Raw genomic sequence first — 14,803 nt, forward strand, 5'->3', positions numbered from 1 at the left:
AGAGGCGGTGTGGGGTAGTGCTTTGAAATCGCCAGCGGTGATTGGGCTAGAGGCGGGCCGTGGGGCGGGGCCGGCGCGGGCTGTGCGGGTGACAAGATGGCGGCAGAGGCGGTGGAGCTGCACAAGCTGAAGGTAGCGGTAGCTCCTGGGACCGGATGTCCTGGGCGGGCATGGGGGGTCTCGGGCAGGCCGAGGCCGGAGCCCTCGGTGGGTGCGGTGCTCGGTCCATGCTGAGTGGCGCCTCTCGCCTCGCAGCTGGCGGAGCTGAAGCAGGAGTGCCTGGCCCGCGGCCTGGAGGCGAAGGGCAACAAGCAGGACCTGATCAACCGGCTGCAGGCTTACCTGGAGGAGCACGGTGGGTGCCCGCCGGGGCCGGGGAACAACGGCTTGGGGTGTGGGGTGAAAAGAGGCTCCGGACATCCCCCTCTCTGCCGCAGGCCTGTGTCCAACTCGGGTCCCAATACAAAATGGGCCTTAGAGCAGCTGCAGGACCTAAAGGGGCTGCAGGAGATCTGGAGAGAGGTTTTTTACAAGGGCTTGTAGGAACAGGACAAGGGGAATGGCTTTAACCTGCCAGAGGGGAGATCGAGGTGGGATCTTGGTCAGAAGTTCTTCCTTGTGAGGGTGGTAGACACTGGAATGGCCTCAATGGAGAAGGTTTGGGTGCTCCATCCCTTCGAGGCTAGGTTGAAGCAAGCTGCTCTAATGGAAGGTGTCCCTGCCCATGGAACTGGAGGAGCTTTAAGGTCCTTTTCTGCCTCAAACCATTCCATGCTTCTGTGATCCATGATCAGAGCCTTTGCTTGCCGTTTTCCCATTCTCATCCCAGGCTCCACGTGGAAAGCCAGAGGTGTCAATGCTGTCACTCACTCCTGTTCTTTTGTCCTCCAGCTGAAGAAGAGGCAAATGAAGAAGATGTCCTAGGAGAAGAAATAGAGGTGAGTCCATGCTGAGGGGCTGGGAACCAGGAGAGATGGTGGTGAGGAGGAGCAGAACCTGTGGCTGTCCCAGCTCATGGCCAGCACAAATCTCTTCTCGTTGTGGGGCACGTTCAACACCCAGCCCTAGAAGCCTTGATCTGGGGGGGCTGGATTCCAGACAGGGGCCTGTGTCTGGCCTCGGGGCTGCTCCATTCTTGGCTGTTGCCATTCCTGCCTTTTCCCTGCAGGAGGAGGAGCAGAAGCCGGTGGAGCCTCCGGTCAAAGCTGAGGAGCCTCCTGTAAACTCGCCTGATGTGTAACTATCCCTCTGAGCAGCAGAAAACCAAGTCGGGCCTGGAAGGGCTCGGGGGGGGGGGGGGGGCTGGAAGTGGGGCGCAGTTCCAGCGGGATGCAGTCCTGTGCTGGATTCTGGAGGCTGGTGGGCGCTCGGTGTGTCTGACTGCCCTGCTCTGCGTGGCTAAGGGGATTGGGGGAGCCCCAGTGAGCTGCAGTGAGCCCCAGCTCACCCTCATTGAGCCGTGGTGAGGCCGATCGTGGTGCGGGCAGAAGGGGGCGTCCTGAGCCCGCGGAGCCGCAGCCCCGGGAGCCCCCGTCCCGGCAGAATCGTTTCCTGTGGCAGTGCCATGAACCCATCCCTCCCCTCTCGGGCATCCAGCGGGATCCAGCGCGGGGCTGGAACAAAAGCCGGGAGCTCTCAGCCCGGTGGGTGGTGTGCGATGGGAGCTGTTGGCAGCAGCAGGAGGAGGAGGAGGACTTCTCAATGTTGTCTCTTTTTCTTTTGTTCCCCCCGGAGCCCAGGCTGTGTTTTGGGAGCAGAGCTCTGGAGCACGCCCCCTCCATTCTGCCGGCCCTGGGGCTTTGTGTGTGGCTGCTGCTGCCGTGGAACTGGAACACAAGAAGCCTTTGTATGGGAGGGCTCCAAAGGGGGCTCCAGAGCTGAGTGTTCCCTGCTGGAGCCCAAGGCTGGGAGAGACCCCCCTGAACCCCAGAACCTCAGAGCAGGGGGGACCTGATCGCTCCGCATGCTCTGACAGAAGGATGGGGCCAGGTCACTGCTCCCAAAGGATGAGACAAGAGGAAAGGGCCTTAAGCTGTGCCAGGGGTGGGTTAGGTGGAGATGAGGAACAATTCCTTCCCCATTGGAACAGGACAGTAGTGGAGTCACCATCCCTGGAAGTGCTCACACACGGTGTAGCGAACCCCTCAGTGCCATGGGTTAGTGGTGGTCTTAGCAGTGCTCGGAATGGTTGGATTGGATGATCTTAAAGCTCTTCCAGCCTGGTTGATTCAGACCATTCCTGCATTAAAGAATGACGAGCACAGCTGGGTCCGGTGACTTGTCCCTTCTTCCTTTTGGCAGAGGGATTTGGGAGCACTTGAGGTACTGATGGGGCTCACCATGCTCCATGGCTCACCTTTCACAGTGGCATCGGGATGCTCAGCCCTGGGTCGAGGGTGGTGGTGGTGGTGCTGGGTGGGAGGAGGACCCATTGTGACCTGTTTCTCTCCCATCTCTGCAGGATCGCGGAGAAGAAGGTGGTGAAGATCACGTCGGTGATCTCACAGATGGAGGTGAGGTCTCTCCTCCTCTGCTCTCAGTTCCCATCCTCACTTTCTCCATCTCCTGGGTTTAGCTGAGGCAGTGTCAGCATTCCCATAGGAAACCTGCTCTCTTTTCCCTTGGGATTGTGGTGCTGCTGGCTGTGAGGGACCCTGCAGCAGGTTCCTTTAGCTCTTGGGGAATGTTCCTCTCTGTTGTACTTAACTCCTCTTTCCACCACCAGCCCCATGACCCTTCTTCAGTATCGAAGCATCACAATTCCAGTCATTCCAGGCTGTTATTCCCTCTCTGGGCTCACTGCAGCCACAAAGCTTTGGTAAGGATCCACTTGAGGAGGGGGATCCACCCTGAGCTGAGGGATCATCCCATCATCTGCCCTGCGTTTGCCATTGCAAGCAAGCAGCAATTTCTCTGGGAAAATTTGGAGTTCAGGGAGCCTGCCTGTGGTTCTCCAGTCCCCCCCCCCTTGCTGGCTCCTGTTCCCTGTGCAAACACAGGTTTGGGCTCCCTGCTGCTCAGCACCACTCAGAGCCTTTTCATCTCCTCTTTGGGCCACGACCATTTCCACGGCAACAGGATGTCGCAAGCAGAGGATTAGGAGGGAGCAGGGGGGAGACCACGGCAGGGCTGGGGGGGGGGTAGATGAAGCTCCGTGGCCCCTGTGGTGCTGCCCTCAGGGCAAGAGCTCCCACTGGGCTCTTGGGTGTGCTCCAAACCCTGTCCAAGCTGCTCCCAGGCTTGGGTTTGCTGCTGAGTGTGGATCAGCCCCAGGGCTTGGCAAAAGGGTGCGGGGGGGGGTCCCATCCCTGGCAGTGTTCAAGGCCAGGCTGGACTGGGCTTGGAGCAGCCTGCTCTAGTGGAAGGTGTCCCTGCCTGTGGCAGGGGTTGAAGCTGGAGGAGCTTTAAGGTCCTTTTCTGATCCAACCCATTCCATGATTCTGTGATCCATGGTCACAGCCTTTGCTGCCCCTTCAGGTATTCCTCAGGGATATTCTTCACTGTGTCCCAAGGAATAAGGAAACTGGGATCCGGGTGCTACATTCTCCTGTCCCGGCTGGTGCTGCAGGGTGGGAGCCCTGGTCCTGCTCCGTCTTTTCCAAGCACTGCCATTCCAATGGGGATGTTTGTCCTACTCCTTGCTGGGCTCGTGGCTAAAGTCAATGTTTCCATTACTAAGCTCTGTTTCTCTAACCCCAAACACGCTGCTGGGCCCTTGGCTCGGAATGAAATGTGAACTATTTCCCTTAAGCCTTTAAGGGGATTTAACACTTGGAGATGCAAACCCTTGAGCTTCCAAAGCTTCCAAGCTTTTCCTTTCTCCCCCTCACCTGGGGCTTTCTCCAAAGCCATAATTACAGCACTAAGGCTAAACTTGGTTCTCAAGGCCAAGCCAGTCAACACCCCCATCCCCTTTCCCAGTATATTCCTTCGGCCTTTAAGAGAGAAGGAAGGGAAGGAAAGAAAACCCTCTTTGCCTCTCAGTTGTTATTAGGTTGATGTTTATTAAAGCTCCTTTTGGTCAAGCCCCAGCCCTGGGGTGGCTCTTGGCGGGGAGAAGGTCCCTGCAGCATCTCTGCTATCACCTGGGGGTGCAAAGGAGAGTTCCCCCATTTCAGCCTCTGCGTTGCCAGTCCAGCAGCACCCATTGGGGTGTTGACTTGGCCTCCTCCACCTGCAGAACCTCCCCAGCCCCTGCCTGTAGTGGCTCCTCCTCAGGTGGTTCCTTTCTCTCCCTCCAGCGCATGCAGAAGAGAGCTGAGCGCTTCAACGTACCTGTCAGCCTGGAGAGCAAGAAGGCAGCACGGGCAGTACGGTGGGTGCTCCCAACCCTCCCTAGCCACCAGTGGTTGGGGGTGTTGGGTGTTGGGACTCCCACAAGGGAATGGAGATGTGCCAGTGATCCCACTGCTGTTCCTGCATGGCGGGGGGGGGAGGGGCAGGTTGGAGTTAAGTTGGAATTGCTGCAGTGCTGCCTGTAGCCAGGACTGCTGGGTCCCAGTTGGTCTTGCCCCTAACCCAGTTTTCCTCATGGGAAACACTTGCAGGGAGGGTTCTGGGGCTGACCCTGCTCTGACAGCTCTTGTTTGCCTTTGGCAGGTTTGGTTTGGCCATGGTGTCCACTAAAGGTGAGGGGGTGAAGCAGAACCAGTTGCTGGAGTTCTCTGGTGCAGTTGTTACTGGGGGCAGAACAGTGCTGGTGGGATAACCCTGGGTTTAAACACTCCCTTTTCCTGCCCAGGAGTTCCAAGTGGGCACTGTGGGATGAGGAAGTGAGGCCACACGTCATTCCCTTGGTAGTTAAGACATTTTCCCTCAGTGTGTCCCCATTCCAAGCCCAGCTGGAGGACACGTGGGGTTCTCAAGCAGCGTCCTGTGGCTTCATAAATGACCAGGTCCCATTGCCAGTGTCTTAGCGATGTGGGACAGTGACAGATTGTGAGTGGAGATGCTGGAATAGGAACTGGGAGACTCATTGTGTTGGGAACAGAGAGAGAAAGTGGGAAAAGCAGTTCCTGAGTCCCTGGTGGGACTTTTCCTGTGCCTCCTTGTGGGTAAGATCCTGCTCCTGATGATTGTTCTCTAATTGGGTTTTCCCTTTTCTTGTCTCTTCTTTTCAGGCCTCTCCTCAGACAGCAAACCCACGGTAAGGAATTTTCTTGTCCTTGAGTTGCTGCTGGCCCTTGGCATGTGTTGAAAGAGAGGTCCCCATCCCCTGGGAGCATGGGTGTCACCCTCCTATTTCCACGCTCCTCGGCTGCGGACGAGGGCACATAGTTGAGCCAAGATGTGGTAGCCACCATGTTGTTGTGCCAGTGCTGGAGATTTTGCAGAGCAGCACCATGAGCAGCACAGGCTGGGGAGGGCTTATCCCTGGAAGCCTGTGTTCCCTAGGGATAAGGGCTGGCACAGGAAGCTCCCTCTGGAACCTGAGTGCTGGTAGGTTTAGAAGAGAAAGGTAACTTGTTTCCTGTGTCTTTGCAGGTAAACATGGATAAGTTGAAGGAAAGGGCTCAGAGGTTTGGGTTGAACGTCTCCTCACTCTCCAAGAAGGTAAGTCCAGGACACTCTGCACCTTCAGAGCACCCGGAGGTGCTGCTTGAGGTTCTCCATCTCCTATCCCAGTGCTGGTTCCTTCCATTCCATTGTGCCTGTGTCTCCTGCTGGAGCTGTAGAGCTTCCCAGTTGTTCTCCCTGGTTTTGGCTGGGCAGAGGCGCCATGCAGCGGGTTTGGGGCATCTCCCACTGGAGATGATACGGAATAACTCTTTGAAGTAGAGGTGAGATGGGCTTTGCAGGAAATGGATTTGCTTCCAAAACCACTGATTTTTTTCCAGGGGGGAGAACTGTCCCCCAGCTCTGAGCATAACCCCCCTCTGGTTCTCAAAGCAGCTCCTGCTGGAGCTCAGCCCTAGGGTGGCAATGGAGCCAGGGAGCTCCACTGGAGATGAATGGGATCCCTGGGATCCCTCTCCTCTGTTTTGTAGCAAACAGGATGAATTGAGGATGTAGAAGGAGTCAGTCGATCTGACGTGGATCCAGTGCCCTCTGTGCTTCCCAAATGAACCCCTCCCAGCCCTTCCCTCCCCTGCCTGCTGATCCAGTACTGATAAAAGGAGCTTGTCCTGCGGGAAGAGCTGGATGTTGTTGGCATGGAGACCTCTCCGCTTGGTGTGGGTGAGAGCAGGGGAAGTTCATCCTCCTCCATCCCTGTGAAATAAGCTCCAGTCCTCCTGGGGGTTGGGGGGGTGGGGTGGGATTTGACCTGTTTTGCTAGTTCCCCACATCCAAGTGTTATTTCTCTGGCTCTGGGCATCCACATGGAGAACACCTCTGGCGTTGGAGGTTACTCTTCCCCCCTTGGCTCCTGGCCTCTGGGAGTGGGGGAGGGAGCCATTAAAGCCAGGATGTGTGGAGCTGAGGGTGAGAGGCTGCTCCAGCACCATTAACACCGTCCCTGGAAGCTTCCATTTTTCAGGAGGAATCAATTCCTTGGCAGCCCTTATGGCCGTGGCCTTCCCGAGCTGCAGGACTGTGGGGCTAAAGCTTAAAAAAGCCACATGGCACTTACAGAAGGAATCAGCTTCCCAGCCTGGGCCGTGTTCCCAAACCAGTTCCTCACTGGGAGCTCCTGGCCCAGGGTCAGGAGTTGGTGGCTTCAGGCTTCAGATGATCCAGCGTGGGTTTTGTGCCCCCTTGGCCTCACCTCCCCGTGGCTCCTTTTTGTTTGCTCCCCCAGGAAGCTGAGTTCATGGGCTTCCGAGTGGCTTTTCCCACTGAGCAGAACACGCTCCCGCATTCCCAGCAGGAATGTGCCTGGGCACTTTAATTAGCTGCTGGCATTGTGCTTCCCACCTGGGTGTTCTTTATGGCTGCTCAGCCTGCGGGAGCCCAATGCTGTTTACACGCGTCTCGGCAGGTCTTCCTCCAGCCCCAACTTTACAATCAGCCATTGTCCCTGTGGAGCTGCTCCTGGATCCATGCAGCGGGAATGGGAAGGGGAGGGGGAGGATTTCAGTGCCTGTGAACTCCTGTGGAGCTTGGAGCCCCCCCTCTCCCCATCAGCACCCTGGGCTGGGAGTCTTTCAAGTTGAAAGTGCCCTTTCCAAAGGGATTCAGGATGGGATAGGGATGGGATGGGGATGTGGGAGGAAGGTGCTCCCTTGTCTCCAGGCGCCGTGGGGCCATTAACTGCATCTCTAAGCTAAATCAAGTGAGGGTTCCTCTCCCCTTTGGCTTCATGTTCCAGCATCCACATGCTGCCCTCCCATCACCACCCTTTGACTCCTGTTCCTTGTACTTAACCCCCCCCAGCGTCTGTGAATGGTCCCTCTCTATCAGCTGCTCCTTGGGTTGATGCTGTTGAGGGAGCTGCTGTGGGTGCTTTGCCCATTGGAAGTCTCCTGCTGGGAACTGCTGGCATCCACCGGGCAGCAGGAGGCCTTGGCCTGACACAAAAGCTCCATTGGCCACCTTTGTGTTCCATTAGCAAACACCTTTCACCAGCCAGCAGATGAGTGAAGTAATTGGCTCTTCCTCTCCTCTTTAGTGGAGCCTAAGGAGCAATTAGCAGATTAACCCCTGGCCACTCTGATCGGGAGCAGGAGGTGACTCTGCTCCCAGGTCGCTCTGGGCCAGGAATCCCACTTGGAGCCCTTGGAGCTTGGGGTGGGGAACAAAGGATGCTGTGTCCCAAGCAGCAGTATGGGACCCTCAAGTGTCCCCTTGAGCCACCGACTCCAGGAGGAGTTAAGGTTCTCCGCCAGCCCTGCTGGCAGCTTCATGCCAGTTGAATCCTGGTTAATGAGGATGTGAGATCCATGGAGCTGCTGTTGGGAGGTGGTGGAGGAGCTTGGGGGCACTGGACCAGCAGAGCCCTTGTGTACAAAACAGCTAAATGAGAGCAGGGAAACAATCAGCTGAATTGTTTGCCTTCCAGCAAGCTCCTGACAACTGCTTCTGGATCAGTCCTCTTCCCAACACCCCTGAGGAGAGCCCAGCTCTCTGGAGGGATCCCACCAGAGCAGAGGGGGAGAATCCCCCCTCACCTTGGCTGCAAGGAGCTTTACAGCACCAGGCGGGAACCCTGTGCAGGTCATGGGCTCACTGTAGTTGGGTGCTGCAGCATGTCCACAGCCCCTGCAGCGCCATGTCCCCTTTCCCTAGTGGAGCTGCTGGCTGTGGGCTGTTGCTTTGGGATAATGGGAAGTGACAAGGTGAAGAATAGCACTGGCCACAGCAGGGGCTTTACCACGGTGGTGCTGCAAGCCCAGAACCTTGTGGTTGGGCACATGAGAACATGCTGACACCCTCCTGCAGCAGATAAAGCTGTGGCTTCCGTTCTCTTCCCGGTGCTTGCTGGGTGGTGTCTTCACTTGGAGATAACCCCGTGGTGGTATCCAGGGAGCCCTGTGTCCCGGGTAGAGCTCCTGGGGGACACTGACCTCCCTCTGCCCACGTGGATGGTCCTGCACTGGCCCCGCTGTGAAACAGAACTTCGCTTTTGTCCCTAACACAAATACATCTTTTCCCCGCCCCCCCCGCCCCCCCCCCCCCCTTCTGAGTCAATCAATGATGTCATTATGTCCCATTCAGGGGCTCGGGAACCATTTGGCTGCAGGAATTTGGAGGAGAGGCTGGGGAAGAATGGGAACGGGAGCACCAGCTCCCTCCAGGCCTGAGGAACAAAGTCAGGTTTCCCCTTACCGCTGCTCCAGCAGGGGAGACAAAAGTGACAGCACTCGTGGGGCACAGGGGGAGTGCGTGGCCAGGCAGGAGCCCTCCTGTCCCAGTAAATCATCTTTGGAGAATTGGAACGACTCTTGGAAGACTTGATGGGTTCGCACCCACCGGCAGCGCTGGGCTCTGCAGGGATGTGGTACCGAGTCAGGAATCACAGTGTAAAATCCCAGCCTGGTTTGGGTTGGAAGGGACCTTAACTTTCCTCCAGCTCCAACCCCTGCCGTGGACAGGAACACCTTCCACTAGAGCAGGGTGCTCCAAGCCCTGTCCAGCAAACACTGCCAGGGATGGTGCAGCCATAGCTTCCCTGGGCACCCTGTGCCAGCGCCTCAGCACCCTCACAGGGAAGGAAGAACTGCCTAAGAGCTCATCTCAGTCTCCCCTCTGGCAGGTTAAAGCCATTCCCCTTGTGCTGTCTCTACAGGCCCTTCTCCAAAGCCCCTCTCCAGGTTTCCTGTAGCCCCTTTAGGCACTGGAGCTGCTCTAAGGTCTCCCCTTAAGGAGCCTTCTCCAGGCTGAACCAGCCCAGCTCTCTCAGCCTGGCTCCAGAGCAGAGCTGCTCCAGCCCTTGCAACAGCTCCGTTGCATCTTCTGGCCTCACTCCAGCATCTCCACATCACTCTTCTGTTGCTGCTTCAGAGCTTCCCACTCCAATCATTCCTGTGGGAATAAGTGTCTGTGTCTCTGGTGTCCTCTCCACTGTGCCCCACAGCACTTGCAGCGCCCACATTTTTCCCTTAGAGTTCTCTTGTTCTACCAACTCCTTCAGCTTTATCTCCTCATAGCAGTATCCTGTGGGCTCATTCTGGTGCCTCGAAGGGAAGGGTTAACCTTGCCCTGGGGTGCTGCACGCCTCGGTCTTGAATAGAATGGCTTGATTTAGGTTTGGGTGGTTCTGAGGCTCATGTGCAATTCAGTGATGTTCTGTCATCACCCATCTCAGAGCAGCTGGACTCTGGCCCTGCCAAGTGGCTTTAACTCTGCTTCCTCCCGCCGAGAGCCACGTTTCCTGCTCCCAAACATAACTTTCTGTTCCTCCTCCCCACAGAGTCCCTCTGGGGTCTCCAGCCAGAGAAAGCTCAGGACCAGCAGCTACCATCCCTGGAGAATACTGCAGTTGGGTGGGATTTGGTCTTCCCAACCCATTTTCCAGGATGTGTGTTGGGAGAAGCGGCTCAGAGCTGGCTCAGGGCTGCCTGTTTCCCTTGGCCTGTGTTGCAGAGAAGGTGACTATGTCCAGGGAAGCAGCCAGGGACCAATCCTGCACCATGCAGAGGTGGTCCCTCAGCATCCTCCTTCAGAGGACGTCGAGAATCCTTCAGCAGCTTCTCAGGGTTCCCATTGCCTTGTGTAGATCAAGATCTTCCATTACTTGTGCCGGGGTCTCCCCTTGCGCAAGGCTCATCCCAGTGCTCCCAGAAGGGTTTATCACTGGGTGTGTCTCACCTGAGCAGCGTCCTTGTGTTGGAGTCGCTTGGAGGATGGTGGTGACTTAGTCCCAGTGCGTATCGCATGGGCCCAGCTCCACATCCCGGCTGGAAGCCTGTGGTGCTGTTGGAGCAGTGCTGGCTCAGCTTTGTGTGGCTCTGGGAGGAACGGACAGGGCTCCTGTCCTGGGGCGTGAGTGAGGACCCACCATGGGAGAGGCAGGTACACATGGAGCAGCTCCAGGTGTCCCAGGAGCTGCAAGGGGAGCGCACAAAGACGGCGAATGCAGCTGCACATCCCAACCCATGGGAGGCTGTCACTCAGCCCCGGAAATAGAGAGGAGGCTGCTTGCCCTTGAGTGTTCCATAACCTTTACCTTTGGGAGGTCAAGGCCGTGTCGTCATTAATCTCCTGATGCCTGAAAGCCTCAGGGCTCTGCTTTTCATCCTGCCATCCGTCATGCTGCAGCCGGCCATGGATGGGCCACCAGAAGGCTCTGGCTGCACCCGCACATGCAGGCGCCCACCCTTTTCCTTCCAAAGACATGGATATGGAGGCTCGTGTGTGCATCTGCATTCGGGATGAGGAGCTGGGCTTCAGCTGCAAACCCGGGGCCGTGTCCTTCTGGGGATGCTTTCATCTGCAGAGGATCTGCCATGCGGCACAACATGGAGCTTGGTCTCCCATGGGGACTCGCAGAGCTCTGCCTCACGTGGTGAATGGTTCTGAGAAGTCTGTCCTGCTTCTGCCCTAGCACCACACATGAGAGATGCCTTTTGATAACCTGGCATCAACTTTTGTCCACCCTCTGGGCACTTCCCCTCCATCCAAGTGTGGTCCTGAGTCAAGCAGAGCATTGACGCTGAGCTCTGTCACTGAGGTTGTGTGTGGGGTGCGGAGGTGAGCAGTGGTGCTGGAGCTGTGCTGGAGCCAGATCGGCGCCGTGGGTGCCAGAGCCCTGCTGTTCACCGTGAAAACCACAATTAATGGCTTTTGGCATTAACACTTCTGGCACCAGCCTCAGTGCCTGAGTCTGACCCCAGGAGAGAGGCAGGATCCAGGGTTTGAATGGATCTGTTGGGAATAAGCAGCTACCAGTGTCTACAGCGGCTGCAAGAGACCTGGAGAGGGGCTTTGGACAAGGGCCTGTACGGACAGGCCAAGGGGAATGGCTTTAACCTGCCAGAGGGGAGATTGAGATGGGCTCTTAGGCAGAAGCTCTTCTCTGTGAGGGTGCTGAGGCGCTGGCACAGAGTGCCCAGAGAAGCTGTCGCTGCCCCATCCCTGGCAGTGTTCAAGGCCAGGCTGGACACAGGGGCTTGGAGCAAGCTGCTCTAGTGGAAGGTGTCCCTGCCCGTGGCAGGGGTTGGAGCTGGAGGAGCTTTAAGATCCCTTCCAACCCATTCCATGGTCTCTGAGAGAAACAGCAGATCCCGAGGTATTCCCATGGTGGTGGGTGCTGTTATTGACCCCCATGGTCCCACAGGGCTCACACACAGCTTGTGGGAGCACCCCATTGTTTTCCTGCATTGCAGGAAAGGCTTCACCTCCAGCAATGGCTCCTTCAGGAGGGTTTGTTCCCCTCCTCTTTCCTTCACCCCCTTTCTAGACAAACCCCACAAACACCCATTGTGGAGCGAGGGTGAAGGGAACAAGGTGAGAAGATGCAAGGTTTGGGGCTAAATGTGCCCCCCCAGCAGCCAGGGCAGCTTTCCCCACAGCCCTGGGCGCTGCCAGGCCTGATGGATGCAGCGTGGGGGGAGAGGGGTCATTGTCCTCAGCTGGGTTCCAGCACCACATGAATCAAGCGCTGTCAGCATGAGCCTGGGGATGGAGTGAAGTTCATTGTACCCGTGTTGGCGGCTGACACGGGCATGCAAGGGGTCAAGTGAGAACTTGCTGGGGCTGTGCTGCTGGAGCCGGGGGGGACCCCAAAAGGAAATAACCCCACAGCCCCCCCCAGGAGCCACTCATCCTCCTGAGCACTGCCAGGGATGGGGCAGCCACAGCTCCTCTGGGCACCCTGTGCCAGCGCCTCAGCACCCTCACAGGGAAGGAAGAGCTTTTGACCAAGAGCTCATCTCAGTCTCCCTTCTGGCAGGTTAAAGCCATTCCCCTTGTGCTGTCTCTACAGGCCCTTCTCCAAAGCCCCTCTCCAGGTTTCCTGCAGCCCCTTCAGGCACTGGAGCTGCTCTAAGGTCTCCCCTTAAGGAGCCTTCTCCAGGCTGACCCAGCCCAGCTCTCTCAGCCTGGCTTCAGAGCAGAGCTGCTCCAGCCCTCGCAGCATCTCCATGGCCTCTGGCCTCACTCCAACAGCTCCATGTCCCTCTTGTGTCACCCCTGAGCTGGATGCGGGGGGGGGGTGTCTCCTTTTTCCTTCCTGTCCTTTTCCTGCCACCCTCACTAGTGCTCGGGGGGGGGGGGGGGGGGGGGGGGGGGGATTCCAAGCACATAGACCACAGTGCCCTGGGGGTGCAAAACATGTCTTGAGGAGGTTGTGCTGGGGCTTTGGTTGCAAATGGGGGCAGGAGGAACAGGATTCCCCACGCAACAAGCAGCCTGGGCACTGCTAGCACCCTAAACCTTGGTCCTTCTTTGTGCCAGAGTGAAGAGGACGAGAAGCTGAAGAAGAGGAAGGAGCGGTTTGGCATTGTGACGAGTTCAGCTGGAGCTGGAGCCACAGAGGACACAGAGGTAAAACCTGCTAGGGGCAGCTTCAGACTGCTCCTGGTTGCCAGAGCTCCAGTGCAGCAGCTCTTGATAAGGCTGGGTTGGGAACACCACATAAATACGGACAATTGGACTCCCCCAGGCTGGGGCCTCTCTGTGTCTGCACCCAGATGGGCTCAGTAGAGGTGAACAGGGTTACTAAGAGCCACCTCAACACTTCCAATGGGATTTGAGGTGCTTGGCGTGTGGAGCTGGCCTGGGTTTACGACAGCAAGGCATTCCCAGCCTGCGCCAGGGGCTGGCGGGCGAGAGATTCCGTGCTTCTCCTTAGGTCACTCGGAGATTGTGCCTGGAACAAAAAGGTCTTTTCACTGGCATTGTGTGCACTCAAATGCACCTTTCCCCCAGAGACCCTTGACTGGGGCTTCTGCTGCTCCTGGGCTGTTTCCCCTGCTAGAGATGAAGATTTATATGCCGCTCGTTTCTGGCAAAGCAGAGCGAGGCCATAGTGTATTTAATGTGTTTTAGTGTGTCCCTCTCACCTTCCCCATGAATAGGGCAGTGTTAACCCTTTGCCCTTTTCCATTTCCCACCTCCCCACCGCCTGCCCGTGCTTCCCGGCCTCTGAAGCCGCTTTGTTCCCAGGCCAGCCCTTTCCCAGTGCCTGTTCCTGTCGCTCCGCTTCAGGGGGACTCTTTGTCCCAATGTTAGACCCAAATCCTGGGGCTCCCAGAGCTGCTGGCACCGGCGTTATTCCCAAGCACTAAACTCCTCATGGTTTCCCATTGAGTTCTGGGTGGGATTTGCTCAGTTGAATCTGCTTGGTTCTGATTCCTGCTTTTCCCTTGTCATTCCTCTTGGCAGGCAAAGAAGAGGAAAAGAGCGGAGCGCTTCGGGATCGTCTGAGCCTTGCACTCTCCTCCTCCTCAACCTTGCTCCCCCTTCCTCACATTCCCCCACTGTTTTTCAAGGTTTTAGTGAGGAGTAGGCAGGGAATCCCCCATAGTTGTTCCATTGTGTCCTTAGTGGTTTCCTATGCTCCCAAGTTAAAGGTGAAGAAGAGCAGAAAGAAGAACCCGCTTCCTGACTCGGTGCCGGGGCTCTCCTCAGCAGCCGGTACACAGAGTGGCTTCGTCCCCCCTGCCCTGGCACAGCCTCTGGGAGGGGGTTTCCTCAAGCAGCTGTTCTCCCGTTTCCAGCCATGGATGCAGCCGGTGGCTGGTTCCTCCCCAGTGAGGCCAATGGGAACTAGAACTGGAACTGCTGGAGCAAATGGTTTGCAAATGGACCCTCTTCCCGCTCTGGTCCATGGGGGTTTCCCAGGGTCCTCAGGGACACGTTTCTGTCCTCAACCATCTCTCTGCCTGGGATTCCAGGTGGGTGCCATGGCTGGAATCCCACCCCTGTCCCAATACCGACCCTTCAGGGTTCTTAGTTCTGACCATAACCTCTCCCCAGTGCAATGTTCACCTTGTCTGTGCTGCAGAGCAGTGCTGGGGGCACGAGGGGAGCATCCGGAGGCTCATCCCTGGTCCTCGACAAGCAATAGATCCCATTTTTTTAATGTAGAAGCCTTCCTTCAAACCACCTCTGTTGGGTTTCCATTGTCACCTAGTGACTCAGAGCAAGCCCTCAGTTACCCCTTCCCCACAAGCAGCTCTGGGGCTGTTGCTGCTGTGTGACTCGAATCCATGTGGGAACGTTCCTGAGGTGCCGTCGGGTTTCTATGTTGGGTTTTGTACGAAGCATTTTCTATGGGCTCATGAGCTCCTCGCCGCTGGTTTCACATTTGTGGCCTCTTGTTCTTGATTTCATAATAAAACTGCTCCAAGGCGAGGCTGGTCTCCAGGCACTGGATCCTCAGGCTCCAAGTCATGAAATCCCAGCCTGGGTTGAGTTGGGAAGGACCTTATAGCTCACACTGCTCCAACCTCTGCCACAGGCAGGGACACCTACTAGAGCA

General features: G+C 56.9%; 1 protein-coding gene across 1 annotated transcript; it reads left to right on the forward strand.

The window, feature by feature from the left end:
- The first annotated feature begins 62 nt into the window (after nt 1-62).
- Nucleotides 63-13,852, forward strand: SARNP (SAP domain containing ribonucleoprotein). The gene is made up of 11 exons (XM_062630556.1): nt 63-132; nt 256-355; nt 892-938; nt 1,169-1,236; nt 2,462-2,513; nt 4,242-4,315; nt 4,600-4,628; nt 5,121-5,146; nt 5,485-5,553; nt 12,775-12,864; nt 13,705-13,852. The coding sequence occupies exons 1-11, from the start codon at nt 97-99 to the stop codon at nt 13,744-13,746; spliced, it is 633 nt and encodes a 210-aa protein (XP_062486540.1). The 5' UTR covers nt 63-96; the 3' UTR covers nt 13,747-13,852.
- The last annotated feature ends 951 nt before the right edge of the window (nt 13,853-14,803 follow it).

The sequence above is a fragment of the Pezoporus occidentalis genome, unplaced genomic scaffold (genome assembly GCF_034315485.1).
Source record: "Pezoporus occidentalis ecotype Australia unplaced genomic scaffold, CSIRO_AGI_Poc_V1 ctg357, whole genome shotgun sequence".
Taxonomy (NCBI): Eukaryota; Metazoa; Chordata; class Aves; order Psittaciformes; family Psittacidae; genus Pezoporus; species Pezoporus occidentalis.